Source organism: Limulus polyphemus, unplaced genomic scaffold (assembly GCF_000517525.1).
Source record: "Limulus polyphemus unplaced genomic scaffold, Limulus_polyphemus-2.1.2 Scaffold3455, whole genome shotgun sequence".
Classification (NCBI taxonomy): Eukaryota; Metazoa; Arthropoda; class Merostomata; order Xiphosura; family Limulidae; genus Limulus; species Limulus polyphemus.
The window spans coordinates 107,660-125,815 of NW_013669065.1; the positions used below are offsets into that span (position 1 = coordinate 107,660).

Genomic DNA, 18,156 nt, shown 5'->3' on the forward strand with positions numbered 1-18,156 from the left:
CCGCCTATTTTCCAAAGTTATAGAAGATTCTTGAGAGTAAAAATCAACAATATATGTGTGTACGTAAATACTTGTGTTAGCGTCAGTATTGTTAGGTAAAACTAAAATTTCAAGAAAGCCTCCACACGCCTATAAATATAACCAAAAAGAGTATTTATTATTAGTTTGCTATAATCAGTGTGCTATAAACTTCGGAAGCTATAACTGTGATTGTTATAACGCTTATCAATCGGAAAACTTTAGACATTTAACCAGGAACCTTTACAAAGTTCGAACATTATAAATCATTTAACTTCAGTGGATTCTCATTGGACATTAGTACTTTTACGAGAACATTACATAAATTCATCGAGGAAAACTCGGCGTGTGTAGCTGATAAATAATGAAGAACAAAGTTAGCCAGCTCCCTGTTAAGTGAATTATATCTACGTCAACTTGTAATCAACTCGCTCATCGTGAACTCTCGATAAGAAATCGAAGAAGTTTCAGACTAGAAAGAAGATTTTATATTGCTTGTAACTTTGTGAAACTTTTGTTTATAAATAATTGCTTGTAATAACTATTTGTAATAAATGTTATTGTAAATTGCACTGTTGTATTGTATATTAAAACGTATTTGTGTTAACAAAGAAAACTGTGTGTATCAATCTTGTTGGAAAATATCATAAACTGACTATATATAACGGCTTTTACTCAACTGCTAAATCTAAAGTAGGACTTAACTACTAAATTTAAATTATCAGTTAACTCAATTTCAGACCATTTGAAATTCTAATACGTAACATAATAAATTGGGGGGCTCGTCCGAGATTTGCATCAGAGACAATGTTCAATTTAAATTGTTGTTCGTCCTTCGAAGTTCGAAGAAGACCACGACATCATTTGGTCTATCTGTGGATACAGAGATGGCTCAGGAGTCCTATCCGAGCCAGGAAGCCTCGACCACATTCGCGGCATATATGGCTTGGTGTCCCGTTTTCAGTTGACCGCACCCCGTGCAGCTCGGAAGGATCGAGGGGAAGGGCAACCAATCGACGTTTACATTCTGCTGTCACCAAACCCTGCCGGTCCTTCGTTCTCCAAAGAAATCTATCCTGGTCGAGCGACTCCCAGTTCACATGGTCACACTACCTACAAACCGAATGAACAACGCTAAAATGTAGTTCTCATACATATAATTCGTCTATGACTTTATATTGGTTATAGTTGGCACGTGACTTGCTGAATTGCATACTTAAAATCGTTTTAATATAATGTATTCAACTCTGTAGAAAGCGGACGTGGTATGCCCCACTTCAACAAACAAGACATATCTGTCTCTAATGACATGACCCTAGCAAACAAATCAGTCCCAATGTGAGTTAGCGATAAGTTTATGATCTTACAACGCTAAAATTTGTCGTTTGATCCCCGCAAAAATTAATTTCAATAACTACAAACTATGATTCAATAACGATAAAAATTTATTCAAAACAAATAAACACGCAAATAGCAACCACATGGCGTGTATGTGAATTCAGGGTATTTGAAAATATATTTTTTATATCACTTTCATAGATCTAATTACATGCATTCTTGAAATATAAATATTGTCCCATTATAACATTGTACTATGTCCTTGTTTGATTTTTAATACACTGGGAAAGTTGGAAGTTGAGTTTTTGTTTCTTTCAGCAAATTGAGAATACTCAAAGTTAGCAAACATGTAAATTTTTAACAAAGGAACTGTCTAGACTCTGATTAAATTGAATAAGCAAATACTTTTAAGAAGTCGCAGAAGGTGGCGCTAACAGTGCTTAATATTATGATGGCTGTATTAAGTTTTTTGTGTAGGTCGGCGACGTGTGGTAGAGATTGTTTTCAGAATATCTTATCATTTAGACTAGTCTTTAATTTTCAAGTTAAACCAAAGTTTTTAGCATACTATTCTATAAGATGCTGTTCAACCAGAAATTCAGCATCTCATGACGCTTCTCTCTCATCAGGTGAGAGTTGAAACAAATTTTTCAAGTCTGACGACAGTAAGTTGAGTAACGTCGTTAAGTTATAACTTGTTGTTACATGTTAGTTGGGTCTTGTGATTGTAATATTATTATTAGTGTTAGTTTAACGTATGACAGTTAACTTGCATGAGTACAACATTTTTTACACTATTACTCATATTGTAAATCATTAAACTTTTTTAAGGATAAGACTTTCACCATAGATGTGTTTTGTTTGGTTGGGATAGATAACACATGTATTTACTTTATGAACTCCCCAAATTCTTGAAATTTACTGTTAATATTTTACTGACTGTACAAGAACGTATTGTACACCTTATCAAAACGTCTCCTGTAAATTTCATATAATCATAATAATTATTAAGTACAAATTTAAATGAAAGTGGTAAGTGAAAAACGAGTTTTATGTTATGTTTTGTTTTATGAATATATTTTTATGAAACATTGACTCTCAAGAAGAAAAAGATAATGGAGATGAAATACTCTATCCAGGATACATACACACATCTTTGTTTCAAAAGGTTCTTCTTGGTGTTGGATCGGCAGCAGTTGCATTAACAAATCCTCACAGAGGAGGTAAGTCTTGCTTTTTTCTAGCTACATTGAACAAAGTACTGAAACCTACATCTAAATAATGTTGAACTGAGTACTGAAGCCTACATTTAACAAACGTTGAATTGAGTAATGTAGCCTACATCTTACTAATATTGAACCAAGTACTTAAGCCTATATCTTATTAACATTGACCAAGTACTGAAGCCTACATCTAAATAATGTTGAACTGAGTACTGAAGCCTACATCTAATTAACACTGAGTAATGAAGCCTACATTTAACAAACGTTGAATTGAGTAATGTAGCCTATATCTTAATAAAGTTGAACCAAATACTTAAGCCTACATCTTACTAACATTGAACCGAATAATTAAGCTTATATCGTACTAATGTTGAACCAAGTACTTAAGCCTATATCTTATTAACATCAAACTGAGTAATTAAGTATACATCTAACTAACTTTGAACCGAGTACTTAATCCTTCATCCTACTAGCGCTGAACCGAGTACTTAAGCCTACATTTAACTAATATTGAACTGATGCCTAAAACTTAATGGTCTTCGTGAGACACAGTTGTGGTATAGGCAGAGAATGGTATTGACTTTTATCTAAGATAGAATATTACCTTTTTAATTTTTTTTTAAGTTTCTAAATTTCTGGAATTTTCTTATTTTTGCTGTATGAAAACTAGACATGGTGGCAGTTATGGGAGAAACAACAGGAATGATGGCTCTACCTCAAATAAAGCAGAAGATGGAAGCTGATTCAGAAGGACAAGATATTCTCAGGTCTGTTGTATAGGAAGGTTAAGATATTCTCAGGTCTGTTGTATAGGAAGGTTAAGATATTCCCATGTCTGGTGGATAGGAAGGTTAAGATATTCTCAGGCCTGTTGTATAGGAAGGTTAAGATATTCCCATGTCTGGTGGATAGGAAGGTTAGTATATTCCCATGTCTGGTGGATAAGAAGGCTAGTATATTCCCATGTCTGGTGGATAAGAAGGTTAGTATATTCCCATGTCTGGTGGGTAAGAAGGTTATGTATGGGTAGACTTATCTTACTTCTACTGTAAGGTTGTTTTATTATTCAACAATATTCAAAAGTCCCATATTAACAGTTAACATTTATATATATCAAAACTATACCAACATTGATATAATAAAGTTTACACTGAAAACGTAATTATCAACTATGATCTATGTATTTCAAACATTTACTTGTTAGAGGATCTAAACAAGAAAGAGTTTAGATGGAGGTATTGTAGATTTCTGTTTGAGAAACTAATCCAAATAGAAAGTTTTGGGATCACTTTAGGCACTCCTAAAACAAACATTTAGTCACTGAATATAAACAAAAATGTAATGTTAAAAATAAATTTTCCTCTATGTTATTTACAGATTTTAAGGATGGCTGTTTTGTATGTTTACAGGGAAAGACCACGAATCAACAGTAAAACAGTTAACATTGAGAAACTGAAGAAATTTCCGCAAGATACTCTTGGCCATGCATATTATAGGTTTCTGACAGAAAATGTAAGTTTTTTATCCATTAATACCAAACTGTTTCAGCTCCTGGTATGTAACCCACAAAGGGTCTGTGATAGTAAAGATTGAGGGTTCCATATCATAATTATGAAAAACCAAAGAATAATGCTGTATTAAATTAACTTCATTTTATATTTGGTGATACTGTAGGATCAAGTTCAATGGGTAGACTTATGTTAGCATTGGAGTATGTGAGATTATCTTTAGTTGTTGAAGGATCCATATAGAACCACTGGTTTTAACCTATTTCAATATATTTATCTCTCTCTATTTTTTTATGGTTTAGAGTTGTCCTGGTTAAATCAAAACTCGGTTAAAGGCTTTAGTCAAACTTGTTTTGGTTCCCATTAATCTGTCTTTATTATATTTCATTGAATCTAAAAATATTTTCATTTTACAAGTGATTCTAAGTGTGAAGATGATCCTATATATTCTTAGTGTTCCTATTACTTGGCTGTGTGTAAACATACCTGTTCAAGAGTTTTTTTATTTTGAACTTGTACTAATCATGAACTTACAAGAATACAAGATTAATAGCTCAGTGTGGATTTCCTCTGTTTAATTTATCAGTCTTTTGAAGTTTCAAATGATCTGTACAAGGAGATACATTCTATTTACTGTTGCTTAACATTGGGATGTATCATTATGTATGTTGTAATACTGTACACAAGATATAGTTAGTTACCATCGTTATGTATGTTGTAATACTGTACACAAGATATACAGTTAGTTAACATCGTTATGTATGTTGTAATACTGTACATCAAATCTACAGTTAGTTAACATCGTTATGTATGTTGTAATACTGTACACAAGATATACAGTTCCTTAGTTAACATCAAAGTTTTTAGTTTTAAAAGTATAAGTATCAGATAGAATACAAGAATGGATACAGGATGAAAAGTGTCTACAGGCAACATTGGTAAGTTATACTGATGTGGAGCACATCAGCCAGGATACAAGGGATACAGAATGAAAAGTGTCTACAGGCAACATTGATAAGTTATACTGATGTGGATCACATCAGCCAGGATACAAGGGATACAGGATGAAAAGTGTCTACAGGCAACATCGATAAGTTATACTGATGTGGATCACATCAGCCAGGATACAAGGGATACAGGATGAAAAGTGTCTACAGATAACATCGGTAAGATATGCTGATGTGGATCACATCAGCCAGGATACAGGATGAAAAGTGTCTACAGGTAACATCGGTAAGTTATGCTAATGTGGATCACATCAGCCAGGATACAAGGGATACAGGATCAAGAGTGTTTACAGGTAAATTAGCTTCCATCAGGTGAGAATGCTAATGTAGATCACATCAGCCAGGATACAAGGGATACAGGATCAAGAGTGTTTACAGGTAAATTAGCCTCCATCAGGTGAGAATGCTAATGTAGACTCAAGTGTTTATAGTTTTCTTCTTTACTTGTATACATTTTTCTGGTTGTTCTGAGACATATGTTAATACTTGCCAGCACCTGTACATTTTTATTTGAACGTTTATATCTAGGGTGTTAGTCCAGATTCTCGTCTGCCTGTCCAGTTTGTGGATGACCGCAATTTAGCTTACGTTATGCAACGTTATCGAGAAGTTCATGATTTAGTACACACTATTTTGGGAATGCCTACCAACATGCAGGGTGAAGTGGCTGTAAAGTGGGTGGAGGCTATTCAAACGGGTCTTCCCATGTGCGTAGGAGCTGCAGTGTTTGGGCCAATCAGGTTCAAGAAAGGGTATGTGAAGTAATGGACGAAAACAAGTTGGTCATTCCTTACCTGATGTTTAGAGATATTAGGGGTTGTAGTAGTCACTCAATTGTTTGTAATATGAGTTTGTACACAAACTTACTATCGGGTACTTATACAAATGAAAATAATAATGAAACATAAAGATCATATTTAAGGAATACGATCTTGATTTTATACGTGTGTAGAATGCTGCAATTTGAAACCAGCTTATATATTATCTTGAGCTTAGTTTCCTTATTTGAATAACCCTTTATGGGAACTGTCACACTGCTAAATTAACCAGAAAATTGTAATTACTTTAAATTTTTAGTTCACCTAAGGTAAAGCATGAGAAGTCAGGTGAAGTAATAGTTAATGTGAACTACATTTTGTTTTATTTGATAATTAACCATTTTAAAAATGTTTATGTGAACAGTAAGTTCTATGTGTTGTATTTATAGATCACCTCTCTCAGTTTTATGTGTTAATTACTCGTGTTATAAGTGTAGTGATTTATCTGTATTTTAATACTTTAGGCAGAGACAACAATACACCTCTACGTATCTCCCTTGGGCCATTCGATGTGGGTTTAAGTCCAAGTTTCTAATGAACATTTACTTTGAACGGAGATGGGAACAACCTTTGGATGAGCTACGGACAGAGTTTAACATTGAAGCTCCACCCAGTATACCAAAAACTTTAAAAAAAGCTCAGATTATTAGTTGAAGTTAAATTATGTTTATGGTTTCAGAATGAAAGAAGACAAATCAACAATTAGTGAAATATTTTAGATTTTTGTAAAAAAAAAAAGAAGGCAATATTGCATATAGTGAACAGTGTCTTAAGTCAAATTTAATGAGTTATTATTTTATCTCGTGTGTGTGTGTATGTTAGAATCCAGATAAAAAAGCTAAAAACTTTTTGAAGAGGTACTGAACAAGATGTCTTGAACAGTAAACGAACATACTATGCAATGAAAAATATTGAAGTTTTTAATAGTTGATAAAAGAGAAGGAAAGATCTAAGATGACCAAAAATTTGATATTTTCGGAACTGATAAAACAAACATTTGAATACATTAGCAGGATCGGCTTCGATTTTTTTCCTCCTTGGTAAACTAGAATTTCCAATACTAAATCTTCTCTCCTCTCACAAAATAGCTTTTCTCAATTAGTACTGTTCCCTATTGGTGCATATTTCCAATGCTCGTTACTAGCCTTCCACCTCCCCCTTCTACGTATCCACATGTAAATGATTATGCAGCACCTCTCCACCGATAGGAGCATGACACAACCCCTATCATAACCAGTGCACTAGTCTATCACTTCGAGTTTGGTCATAGGACCTACACCACATGTCACCGAAACTGGGGGAGGTTCCCCATGGTCTCTCTTTGGGCGCTTCCTCGAGGGGGATAATATTTTCACCGGCCCTCCACCAGTTCAATGTGGGATTCTAGCTACTTTGTGATAGGAGGTAAGATATTCTATTGGAAATTAATATTTTCCTAAACTGAAAATGTATTTCCCTCCCCTCACATTTCCCACCGTTATAGAACCATAAAGAAAAAAGTAGCTAGAATCCCACATTGAACTGGTGGAGGGCCGGTGAAAATATTATCCCCCTCGAGGAAGCGCCCAAAGAGAGACCATGAGGTATAGAACCAAAAAGAAAAAAGTAGCTAGAATCCCACATTGAACTGGTGGAGGGCCGGTGAAAATATTATCCCCCCCGAGGAATTGCCCAAAGAGAGACCATGAGGTATAGAACCAAAAAGAAAAAAGTAGCTAGAATCCCACATTGAACTGGTGGAAGGCCGGTGAAAATATTATCCCCCTCTAGGAAGTGCCCAAAGAGTGGTGGAGGGCCGGTGAAAATATTATCCCCCTCGAGGAAGCGCCTAAAGAGAGACCATGAGGTATAGAACCAAAAAGAAAAAGTAGCTAGAATCCCACATTGAACTGGTGGAGGGCCGGTGAAAATATTATCCCCCTCTAGGAAGTGCCCAAAGAGAGACCATGGGGGTATAGAACCAAAAAAGAAAATATTATAACCCAGTGGGAGACCACACCACATCTGATCCAGGTACACTCTTTGCTCTTTTATAACTGTGTCGCAAAAATAAAAAGTGGGAAAACATGAAGGAATCCCATAATACGTATTAGTATTAGTGGTAGTTTGACCTTATCCAACAACTGGTGACATCTGTGCTAGGCAGAGGATCACCTACCTCGAGAGAGGAGGTATCTATTGGAAATACATTTTCATCAGTGGAGGAAAATGTTAACTTTAAAGTATGAATCATTAAACAATTTTATGGAAAGAAACGAATGATAACTAGTTATTGAAACTTCTTTTAATGACTCGTTTTATTGTTTTTACATTAACGTGTGACTTACTTGATCTTATCCAGGTATGAAACAGTAAAGAAATTTCTAGTTCATTTGTAATAAGAAACATAAATTTCCAAACTATGAACTTCATCAATTTAAGTAAAATATTAGATCCAAAGAAGTTGAAAAAACAAATAAAAAACGAGCACTTTCGTCAGGGGTAAATGTAGAAGGAACTGATGAGTATTACTAGTTTTAATGCCTTGAAATAAAAATGTTCATATATGTTGTTGGCCCAACAATCAAGTTGTGAGAATGCTACTTCTAAATTAATTGCTTAACAATTGAAAACTGTGTGATCCTTGATCCTATTACTATTTAATTAAAAGCAGTAGTCTTTGTTTTCTCAATCAGTAGTTTTAACACTTTTTATGCCATTAAAAAGTATTGTGCATGTTACGTTCATCAGTTAAGTTTTCACTTTATAACCTAGATGGCAGTAGTGGGGCAGTTAGTTGCTACTGTCTTTTATTTATTGACGAACTTATCAATCAGTTCTTAAAGGTTTTAAGTTGCGATAACTTTCCCAAGAGACTGAATATACTTCGCTGTTTATTAAACTGTTACAGGTATATGAAATTAATTTGGAGCTAAGTTGGTATTGACATTTTCACCATAAACGACTTTTGTCAGTGAGAATATAGTAGCGATTTTGTTTGGTGAAATAATAGGCTCGAGGGCAGAAATAATTAACTGAGATTTTTAAAAATCAAAGTTAATGTTTTTCGTTTCAGATTAATTTTAATAAAGAACATGCAGAATTATATTAAGATGCAAATTATATATTAATTATATTAAGACTAAATTATAAAGACAATAATGCTTGACCCCTGGTGGGACAGCGGTAAGTCTCCGGACTTACAACACTAATATCAAGGGTTCGATTCCCCTTGGTGGACACGGCAGATAGCCTGATGTGGCTTTGCTAGAAGAAAACACACACACAAATACACTATAATGCTTAGAAAGGGTCAGGTTGGAATCAAACAGCATACTGGATAACGTGTTCGTTTAAGATATCTTAGTAATCACTCTGCTAATGCCTTGTTACTAAAAATATTCAACAAGACTGGCTAATCTTTACTGTAAGTTATTTTGAAATTATTTGTTAAAGAATCTGTTTTTGGGGTAAACCAGACTTGTACATTTTATTAAAAATCTGCCACGTTTCATGTAGATATACTTACTAAATTTGGAATACCAGTCAACATTTCTTATTCAACACAAGGTTAGACCAAGGGACCAACCTATTGAGCATTTGGTGAATTTTGTTCTCTTGATAAAACACTTGCTTTAATTTCACTTGAACCTACATCTGACTTTCTAGTAGTCTAAACACTTGTATGTCACGTTAAGGTCTATTAACGTTTTTCCTGATCGAGACTAACTAGTGAATGTTTTAGTTGACAAATATTTGTTTTTATCAAGATAAAAACGTGTCACTAAATAAAATGAGAAACATTTCACTGATAAGTATTTGATAATATTGGTAATTTAGTTTTGAGTTTAGCCTTTTGATAAATTATAATTAATGTTACTTCTTATGGAAAAGCTATTCTTGGAATTGTTGACAGGACTTTAACATCTATTAACCGTTAAACCTTATTTTTCAAAAATAACTTCGAGATATAAGATTCATATATTTTTTGCTCACTTAATTGTTTTAAGCCTATGCCAAATTTAAACCAACCTCTCCCACTTTTTGTATTTCTCTGTTATAATAAACATTATTTGTTAATTTCTCCCTCGTTCTGTATATTCAAGCTATATTAATATTTACCAAACTCTCTCCTTTTCTATGGCTCAGGAGTTAGTGAGCTAGATGATCAATCTGAAGCTCCATTGTTCGTGTTACATTACAAACAAAACATTGTGATCCACACTTTGGGGATCATGGCTGCTTTATAGGAGTGACTGTCAAACTCCACAATTCGACATCACAAGATTTGGCGATAGGTGGTGTTGACTAGTTACTTTCAGCCGTGGGGGCATTATAACGTTCCGGTCAATTCCACTATTCATTGGTAAAAGAATAGCCGAAAAGTTGGCGGTGGGTGGTGATAAATAGCTGCCTTCCCTCTAGTATTTCACTGCTAAATTAGGGACGGCTAGCGTAGATAGTCATCGTGTAGCTTTGCGCGAAATTCAAAAGCAAACAAGCGAATCATAAATAGAAATTTATTTTGAATATATGTTTTATTATACTTGTTAAAACACAACACAATATTGAAGTTTTATCTAACACAAATCAAACTCTTGATAATAAAGTTATCGAATGAGAATATGTTGGAAGTTATCTTACTGGGATTTAAAGTGATGAATGAAAACTGCAACCTTTGATGTGGCATGTTAATGCAACCAACACCACACAGTGCAAACTGCATAGTACTGCATGAACTCATTGTTCTGTGATAGGCTTATTAGTTGCTGCTAGCCTGGTTGTCAAAGATGAATTACCAGTAATAAGACAATTGAAAACACCAGATTTCACCAAGATCATCATGAAACCAAACACAGCCACCTGTAAGAAACAAAGTTTCATAAAAATTCAATATTGTTTCACAAAGTACAGCCACTTAGAAGAAACGATAACGTGGGATAGTCTTGCTAATAACTATCTATGAAAATATAATAAAATGACAGTTTTTACATTGATAATAAACTCTTATTAAATATAGAATAAAATAACCATCTTACCTTGGTCAGCAACTCTCTGTGAAGATAAAAAAACCTCTGCCCACTGAACTTCACCGATGACTCCTGGACCTCGAGGGTCAATAGTTGAATCTGAAAAGGTTGATAACCATAACAATTGTTGTTGTAAAAAATGGCCTATATAAATGATATTCCGACCATTACTGTGTTCGTTATATCCCAGCCGGCCTGAAGAGCTCTGGATTGAGCGAAAATACAGTGTAGTTGAAATACAATTATTATACATTCCTCTTATCCTTGAAAAACCACAAGAGACTAAATCAATAATGTTGTGCTAAAAACATAATAGGCCTAACATAATGTCTTATAAGCAGTATGATTAATTATAATCATGCTTGTCCAGTTTGTAAAAGGCGTTCACACCATAACACTGTTGTAACTTGTGGACATAGGTTTACAATTGATACTTAACGAAAATGCCTCGCTAATGGTACTGTGACTAACGTACAAATAAATTTATTTGTACAATTTCATGACAAATCGATCGAGTATCTGATAATTAACACGGATCCAAATACTTCATCTATTGTCGTATTTATAATGCAGCCTTGTTTTTAGACACTCCTTAAAGTCTTTCAATCACTAACGTTACTAAGTAATCTAGGACTTACTTGTATTCATCTGATGCGCCCCTAGCTAACAACTAAATTAAAACATTAAAAATGCAACTTACGACAGTATTGTTAAGGTGATATTATTCTTATATTTGACATTCTGTTCGTATTCTTTGCTAGAGGGAAGGTTTAACGCCAAGTGGGAGAAAGTGTGAAAAAATAATAGCTAGAACTACTATGAAAGAGTAGGAACCAAATTGAATGATATAAAACCTGAGTCAGGCAACATCATGGCGTTCTTAGGCCAGGTAACTATGAGTTAGACAGGACTAGGGGAGGTTGTTGATCGCTTAGCGTGTTTGTTATAATATTTCATTAATTATTAAGTCATCCAGTAAGTTCATTAGTTATTAAGGGCTGTAAAATTTGAGTTTCTGCTTTCAATGAAGTACTATAGATACGAGAAATACCGTATGCATGAGAAAATTAGCAAGTAAGTGGAATCTCTACTGAGGCATTATTTATTTGTAAAATTAGGCCTATCGTTAGTTTGTGCAACTTTCAGAAATGGTGTGAAGCAAATTGACATTTCCAGAATAGTAGAGTACCCCCAATGTACTGTATCCAGAATCCTGGAACGTCATCGGACTACAGGGAATGTTGTTCAAGGAAAGTCCAATGGTAGACTCTGAAAAATCATTGACGAGATGACCAAGTTTTGATCAGATCAACACATCAAAATCGAAAGAAGTCTTGCAACACCTTACGACAGAAATGGAGTGAAAACATTCATTCCAGCGTATACAGTAGGAAGGTGAATAGGGGACTGGCCAAACAATGCTATTTTGCAAGAAGGGCTGTCTGTAAACCGATATTAACCAGAATTCACTGCCGTCACCATGTTAGTTGGGCAAGACATCATGCCAACTTACAGTTAGGACACTGGTGACATGTCATCTTTCAGATGAGTCCTGTTTCCGGCTTGTTAAGGCTGATGATAGGATTCGTGTTCACCGTTTGCCTAAAGACCAGCTGAGGGAAGACTGTCTTTCCCACAGGGAACACACAGGAGGTGGTGCAGTACATGTTTCGGCAGCTATTCATCATGGTGGAAAAACTTCTCTTCATATCCTTCAGGAAAACGTCAATGGTGTCTCCTACAGGCATCATGGATACGATATGTCTGCCCTATCTTAGGGCAAGGTTTGACAATAACTTTGTGTTCAAGGATGACAATGCTATTGCGCACAGTGCACATATTGCCCAGGATTATCTCGACCGGAAGGACGTTACAAGATTGCCATGGCTAGCAAAGTTCCAGATTGTAATCCCTTTGAGAACTGTTGGGCAGAACAGAGACGGAAAATTGGTAACTACGAAACTAAACTAGGTATGTAGCTCAGTTACAGCGCCTTCTAGTGACAAGTTGAGATGAATTTTGGGTGGATTACACCACTAACCTCATCGACAACATGCCACGTTGCCTTTCAGAGGTTATTGGAGTACGAGGAGGACCAACCAAGTACTTAATGTTTAATATGAACTCATATAAGGTCACAGACGCTATTTATAATAATTTAATGTTGTATTTTGTCATCATATCAGTTTTGTGATAGGTGAATTAAACATCTTTCTAAAGGTGTCTGATAAAATTGTTTGCTGTTCTAATGAATCGTTCATGATGTCCATAGAACTTGTCTCATTATACAAATTACACATGTAGATGTTTAATATATCATGCATTTCTCAGTTTGATAGCACCTAGTGTATTTGTAATCCACCAGAATAATTATGATCATATTATTTGTTACAAAATATGCAAACATTTTGGCCAAGACTGTATTTCACAGTTCCACCAAAATTTAACTCTGTATCTTCCCACAAAACTGTGAGAAACACAATTCCTGTAGTTGCACAGTAAACTATGAGAAACAGAAGTCTTATAGCTTCACAGTAAATTGTGAGAAACAGTATTCCTGTAGCTTTAGAGTAAACTCTGAGAAACAGAATTCCTGTAGTTGCACACTAAACTATGAGAAACAGAATTATTGTAGCTTCACAGAAAACTGTGAGAAACAGAATTATTGTAGCTTCACAGAAAACTGTGAGAAACAGAATTATTGTAGCTTCACAGAAAACTGTGAGTAACATAATTCCTGTAGCTTCACAGTAAATTATAAGAAACACAATTTCTGTAGATCACAGTGGATTCTGGGGGGCGATGTCTGAAACTGTGTTTATACCCCCCTATCACAAGTTAGCGGAATAGAAGCTTATAACGTGACACGGGTGCTCAGATACCACGAGCGGGTGTCTTAATGGGATTGATTTTCAGATACGAACCCCCTTGGGGTAGCTGTAGAAGTAATTGGGGATAATGGAAGAGCTTGATAGGTACAAGAAATATGTATTTCTTTCATAAGTACAAAGAACGTGTATGGTTTGTGTAACTAGAAGACGTGTATTGCTTTAAGCTTACCTCAAATTTGCTGTTTGGACAAACATTAAGGGTCCTGACTTTATGAAGACAGGGTAAGCAATCAGTACTCTGGAAAAGAAAAAAAGTTCAATTATTTGTTATTTTACTTTAAAACTTTGCTTGGATCTTACCTTCTGAGGTTACTTACGATGTCATATTAACTAATAGTCCTACGTACAAAATCATATTAACTAATAGTCCTACGTACAATGTTATATTAACTAATAGTCCTACGTACAATGTTATATTAACTAATAGTCCTACGTACAATATCATATTAACTAATAGTCCTACGTACAATATCATATTAACTAATAGTCCTACGTACAATATCATATTAACTAATAATCCTACGTACAATGTTATATGAAATAAAGTCCTACGTGGAATATCATATCAACTAAAAGTCCTCCGTACAATATCATATTAACTAATAGTCCTACGTACAATGTTATATATTAACTAATAGTCCTACGTACAATATCATATTAACTAATAGTCCTACGTACAATATCATATTAACAATGTTATATTAACTAATAGTCCTACGTACAATGTTATATGAAATAAAGTCCTACGTACAATATCATATTAACTAATAGTCCTACGAACAATATCATATTAACTAAAGTTCTGCGTACAATGTTATATGAAATAGTCCTATAATTAAAATGTTTTGATGATGTAAGAATTAAAAAGACCCACGGTGTGTTATTTCATGTCGAGGATACGATTTTTTTGAAATAGAATAAGCTCTGTAAACTGTTTGTGACGTGAGTTAGAGGAAGTTACGTCATACTATAGAGGAAGTTACATCATACCAGACTTACAAAAAGCCTATTAGAGGTAGGTATGTGAAATTTTGGCTAGCTTATCAAGTTTTCTTTATCCAATCCAAAGCTTGTGGATATATCTGTGCTATGTAAATTGTAAATTATTATATTTAAATATATATATATATATATATATTTAATCAACCAGGAAAAATAAGAGGTTACTATGAAAACCTCCCTCATCATCTGGAAACAGTTCCGTGGATTTCCTAAACCTTGGGATATAAGAGGTTACTCTGAAAACCCCGTTATCATCTGGAAACTGTATACAGTTCCGTGGATTTCCTAAACCTTGGAATATAAGAATTACTATGAAAACCTCCCTCATCATCTGGAAACAGTTCCGTGGATTTCCTAAACCTTGGGATATAAGAGGTTACTCTGAAAACCCCGTTATCATCTGGAAACAGTTCCGTGGATGTCCTAAACCTTGGGGTATAAGAATTACTATGAAAATCCCGTTATCATCTGGAAACAGTTCCGTGGATTTCCTAAACCTTGGGATATAAGAGTTACTATGAAAACCCCGTTATCATCTGGAAACAGTTCCGTGGATTTCCTAAACCTTGGGATATAAGAGTTACTATGAAAACCCCGTTATCATCTGGAAGTTATTTTATTATTCTGGCAATTACCTCTATCATAAAAAATGAGGTTACTATGGGAACTATCAATAGTTAGTTAACTCTGATCCGAATGTGAACGAACATTTTCAGGTTACTATGGAAACTGTCAATGGTTAGTTAACAATGATCCGAAAGTGAAAGAACATTTTCAGGTTACTATGGGAACTATCAATGGTTAGTTAACAATGATCCGAATGTGAAAGAACATTTTCAGGTTACTATGGAAACTGTCAATGGTTAGTTAACAATGATCCGAAAGTGAAAGAACATTTTCAGGTTACTATGGAAACTGTCAATGGTTAGTTAACAATGATCCGAAAGTGAAAGAACATTTTCAGGTTACTATGGGAACTATCGACGGTTAGTTAACGCTGATCCGAAAGTGAAAGAACACTGTCAACTCTCACACAAGATTGGTCAAACATTTGTGTAAAAACAGAGGGGGGGGGTGAGACGTATTATAAATTTATATCTTACTAGCAGTTTACTTTGTTTGTCAGAAATAACATTCGTTAGATAAAACAATCCTTAGAACTGTACTGAAGTTAAGAAAAACTTGTTTGACAAGTGCTTTAACAGTAATAAAGTTAACAATCAGTTGTTTGACAAGTGCTTTAACAGTAATAAAGCTAACAATCAGTTGTTTGACAAGTGCTTTAACAGTAATAAAGCTAACAATCAGTTGTTTGACAAGTGCTTTAACAGTAATAAAGTTAACAATCAGTTGTTTGACAAGTGCTTTAACAGTAATAAAGCTAACAATCAGTTGTTTGACAAGTGCTTTAACAGTAATAAAGCTAACAATCAGTTGTTTGACAAGTGCTTTAACAGTAATAAAGTTAACAATCAGTTGTTTGACAAGTGCTTTAACAACATTGAAGTTAACAATCAGTTGTTTGACAAATGTTTTAACAGCTCTGAAGTTAACAACCATTTCAATAGTTTCTCCCAACGTGTGAGGGTAAAATGGTCGCGGCGTTATTCACCATTAGCTTTAAGCTATTTATTCAATTTGTGAAAAAGCGAAATTTGACGTTAGTTGTCTTTCAAAACTCTTATTGATTGGTAGTGAACATTTAACTTATGTTAGAGCATTTTTGATATTTCACTTTGCTTGGATTTATATTTTGACTGTAACAATTTAACTTTTAAGTGTTGATACGTGTGTTATAATTTTTTTATATATATTTCAAAAATATTTACCAGTTTAGTGACGTCGTCTGCTGCTAGAACTAGGGCCAAACAGAAGATGACAACCAGTACAATTTCAAAGACTTCGGCAGTTAAGTGTAAGATACTCTTTTCTGGTGACTGGGGTGCAAAGCACAGCTGACCCACGAAGCAGCACAGAACACTCGGCACAGCTACAAACACCAAGGTACTAAACATGGCGTCGGTTTCCCGAGCTAGATTACATAAGAAGGCGTGGTCTCTTCTGAGTCCCTCGACTTCTGTACTGATGTCTTCTTTGGAGGCCAGTAAGGTGGTATCCAGGATCTCAGTAAACTTGTTGAAGCTAAGCCTTAGAGCCAAACAGAGAAATAATAACACGCAGAAAGGGATGAAAATGGCTGTGATGGTGTACAGGTTAGCGAAGAACAGTAGAACTTTCCAAAAACTCCAACTCAAGCCGTCAGCAACACTACGTAAGACAAGAGGGACCGTGAAGAACATTAGAGGACAAAAGAGCAAGTTGATAGCGTATCGATGAAGGCTGACAGCATGCACGTGAAGCCCCACCCGACGTTCCACTTTTAGCCACTTCTGACAATATCTGGGAAACTGAGAAGTCGCACTGATCATAGTTAGACTGCTTAGAAACGGAAGAATGTATTGGACACTGGTCAGTACCGATGTCACAAGAGCACTCTGTTGATCTGTATAAAACATAAAATGGGCATTGAGATAGATGTGTATAGAACCTAAAATAAAATGGCAGACAACGACGCTACAAGAATACAAGAAAGAAAACGAATTCCACAGGAAATACAAACTGTTAACATCATAAGTGAGAACGTCTCCCAATGGAAGAAGGCCACAAACTTTCGCTGCAAAAGCAAGCAGACGAAATGCTAGATAGAACTGGCTCTGTTTTGCAGTCGCTTCTCTGTTTTCCATTATTAAAGGTAGTACATCAGCAGCCGGAATAGAATCTTCATTCATGTTGATAGAGTGGGTCTTTCTTCTGTACGCAGCCATCGGCAGCTCAGCTTGGCTCTGGATCTTTGGTTGCATGCTGTACTCAAGCTACTAATATGAATGTCGAAATTTGGGAAGGAAACGTCAAGCAGGTGTGTGTTGTTTCAACAACACCGTACCACAGTAAGGCAACGGTAAATCTAAGGTCTAGAAATATATATATATTAAACAAAAAATCGAATCAAAGTTCGAAATGAAACACTGAACACGAAGCTACTTTTATGCAAGAAAACCTATGAAAGAAGCAAACTACACGTGAAAAATTATAGAAAAGACAACTTCTTGAAAACAGTATTGAAATGTTTTTTGTGTCATGTATGCCACCTGCACGAAATTCCAGATTTTCCTGGGCTGCAGGTGCGTTAAGTTATCTGTCACAAGTTAAATTCACAGAGGCAGGTGGACAGGATGACGTATTGACGGTGTATTTACTATCGTTCCGAGATTATTAATACGGTAGGAGGTTCCTGAATAATTAATAAGTTTCGTCCCATAATAACTCTTAATAGAAGTTGAC

General features: G+C 35.0%; 2 protein-coding genes across 2 annotated transcripts; one reads left to right on the plus strand and one right to left on the minus strand.

The window, feature by feature from the left end:
* Positions 1 to 1,807: 1,807 nt before the first annotated feature.
* On the plus strand, positions 1,808 to 6,865 carry LOC106469382 (ubiquinone biosynthesis protein COQ4 homolog, mitochondrial-like). The gene is made up of 6 exons (XM_022397891.1): positions 1,808 to 1,985; positions 2,460 to 2,579; positions 3,250 to 3,346; positions 3,989 to 4,091; positions 5,623 to 5,846; positions 6,377 to 6,865. Exons 1-6 carry the CDS (start codon positions 1,808 to 1,810, stop codon positions 6,564 to 6,566), a joined length of 912 nt encoding a protein of 303 aa, XP_022253599.1. The 3' UTR covers positions 6,567 to 6,865.
* A 3,614-nt stretch (positions 6,866 to 10,479) lies between these two features.
* On the minus strand, positions 10,480 to 17,799 carry LOC111088269. The gene is made up of 4 exons (XM_022397889.1): positions 16,644 to 17,799; positions 13,982 to 14,050; positions 10,931 to 11,020; positions 10,480 to 10,754 (listed from the first exon to the last, which is right to left on the minus strand). The coding sequence occupies exons 1-4, from the start codon at positions 17,673 to 17,675 to the stop codon at positions 10,632 to 10,634; spliced, it is 1,314 nt and encodes a 437-aa protein (XP_022253597.1). The 5' UTR covers positions 17,676 to 17,799; the 3' UTR covers positions 10,480 to 10,631.
* Between the last annotated feature and the right edge of the window lie 357 nt (positions 17,800 to 18,156).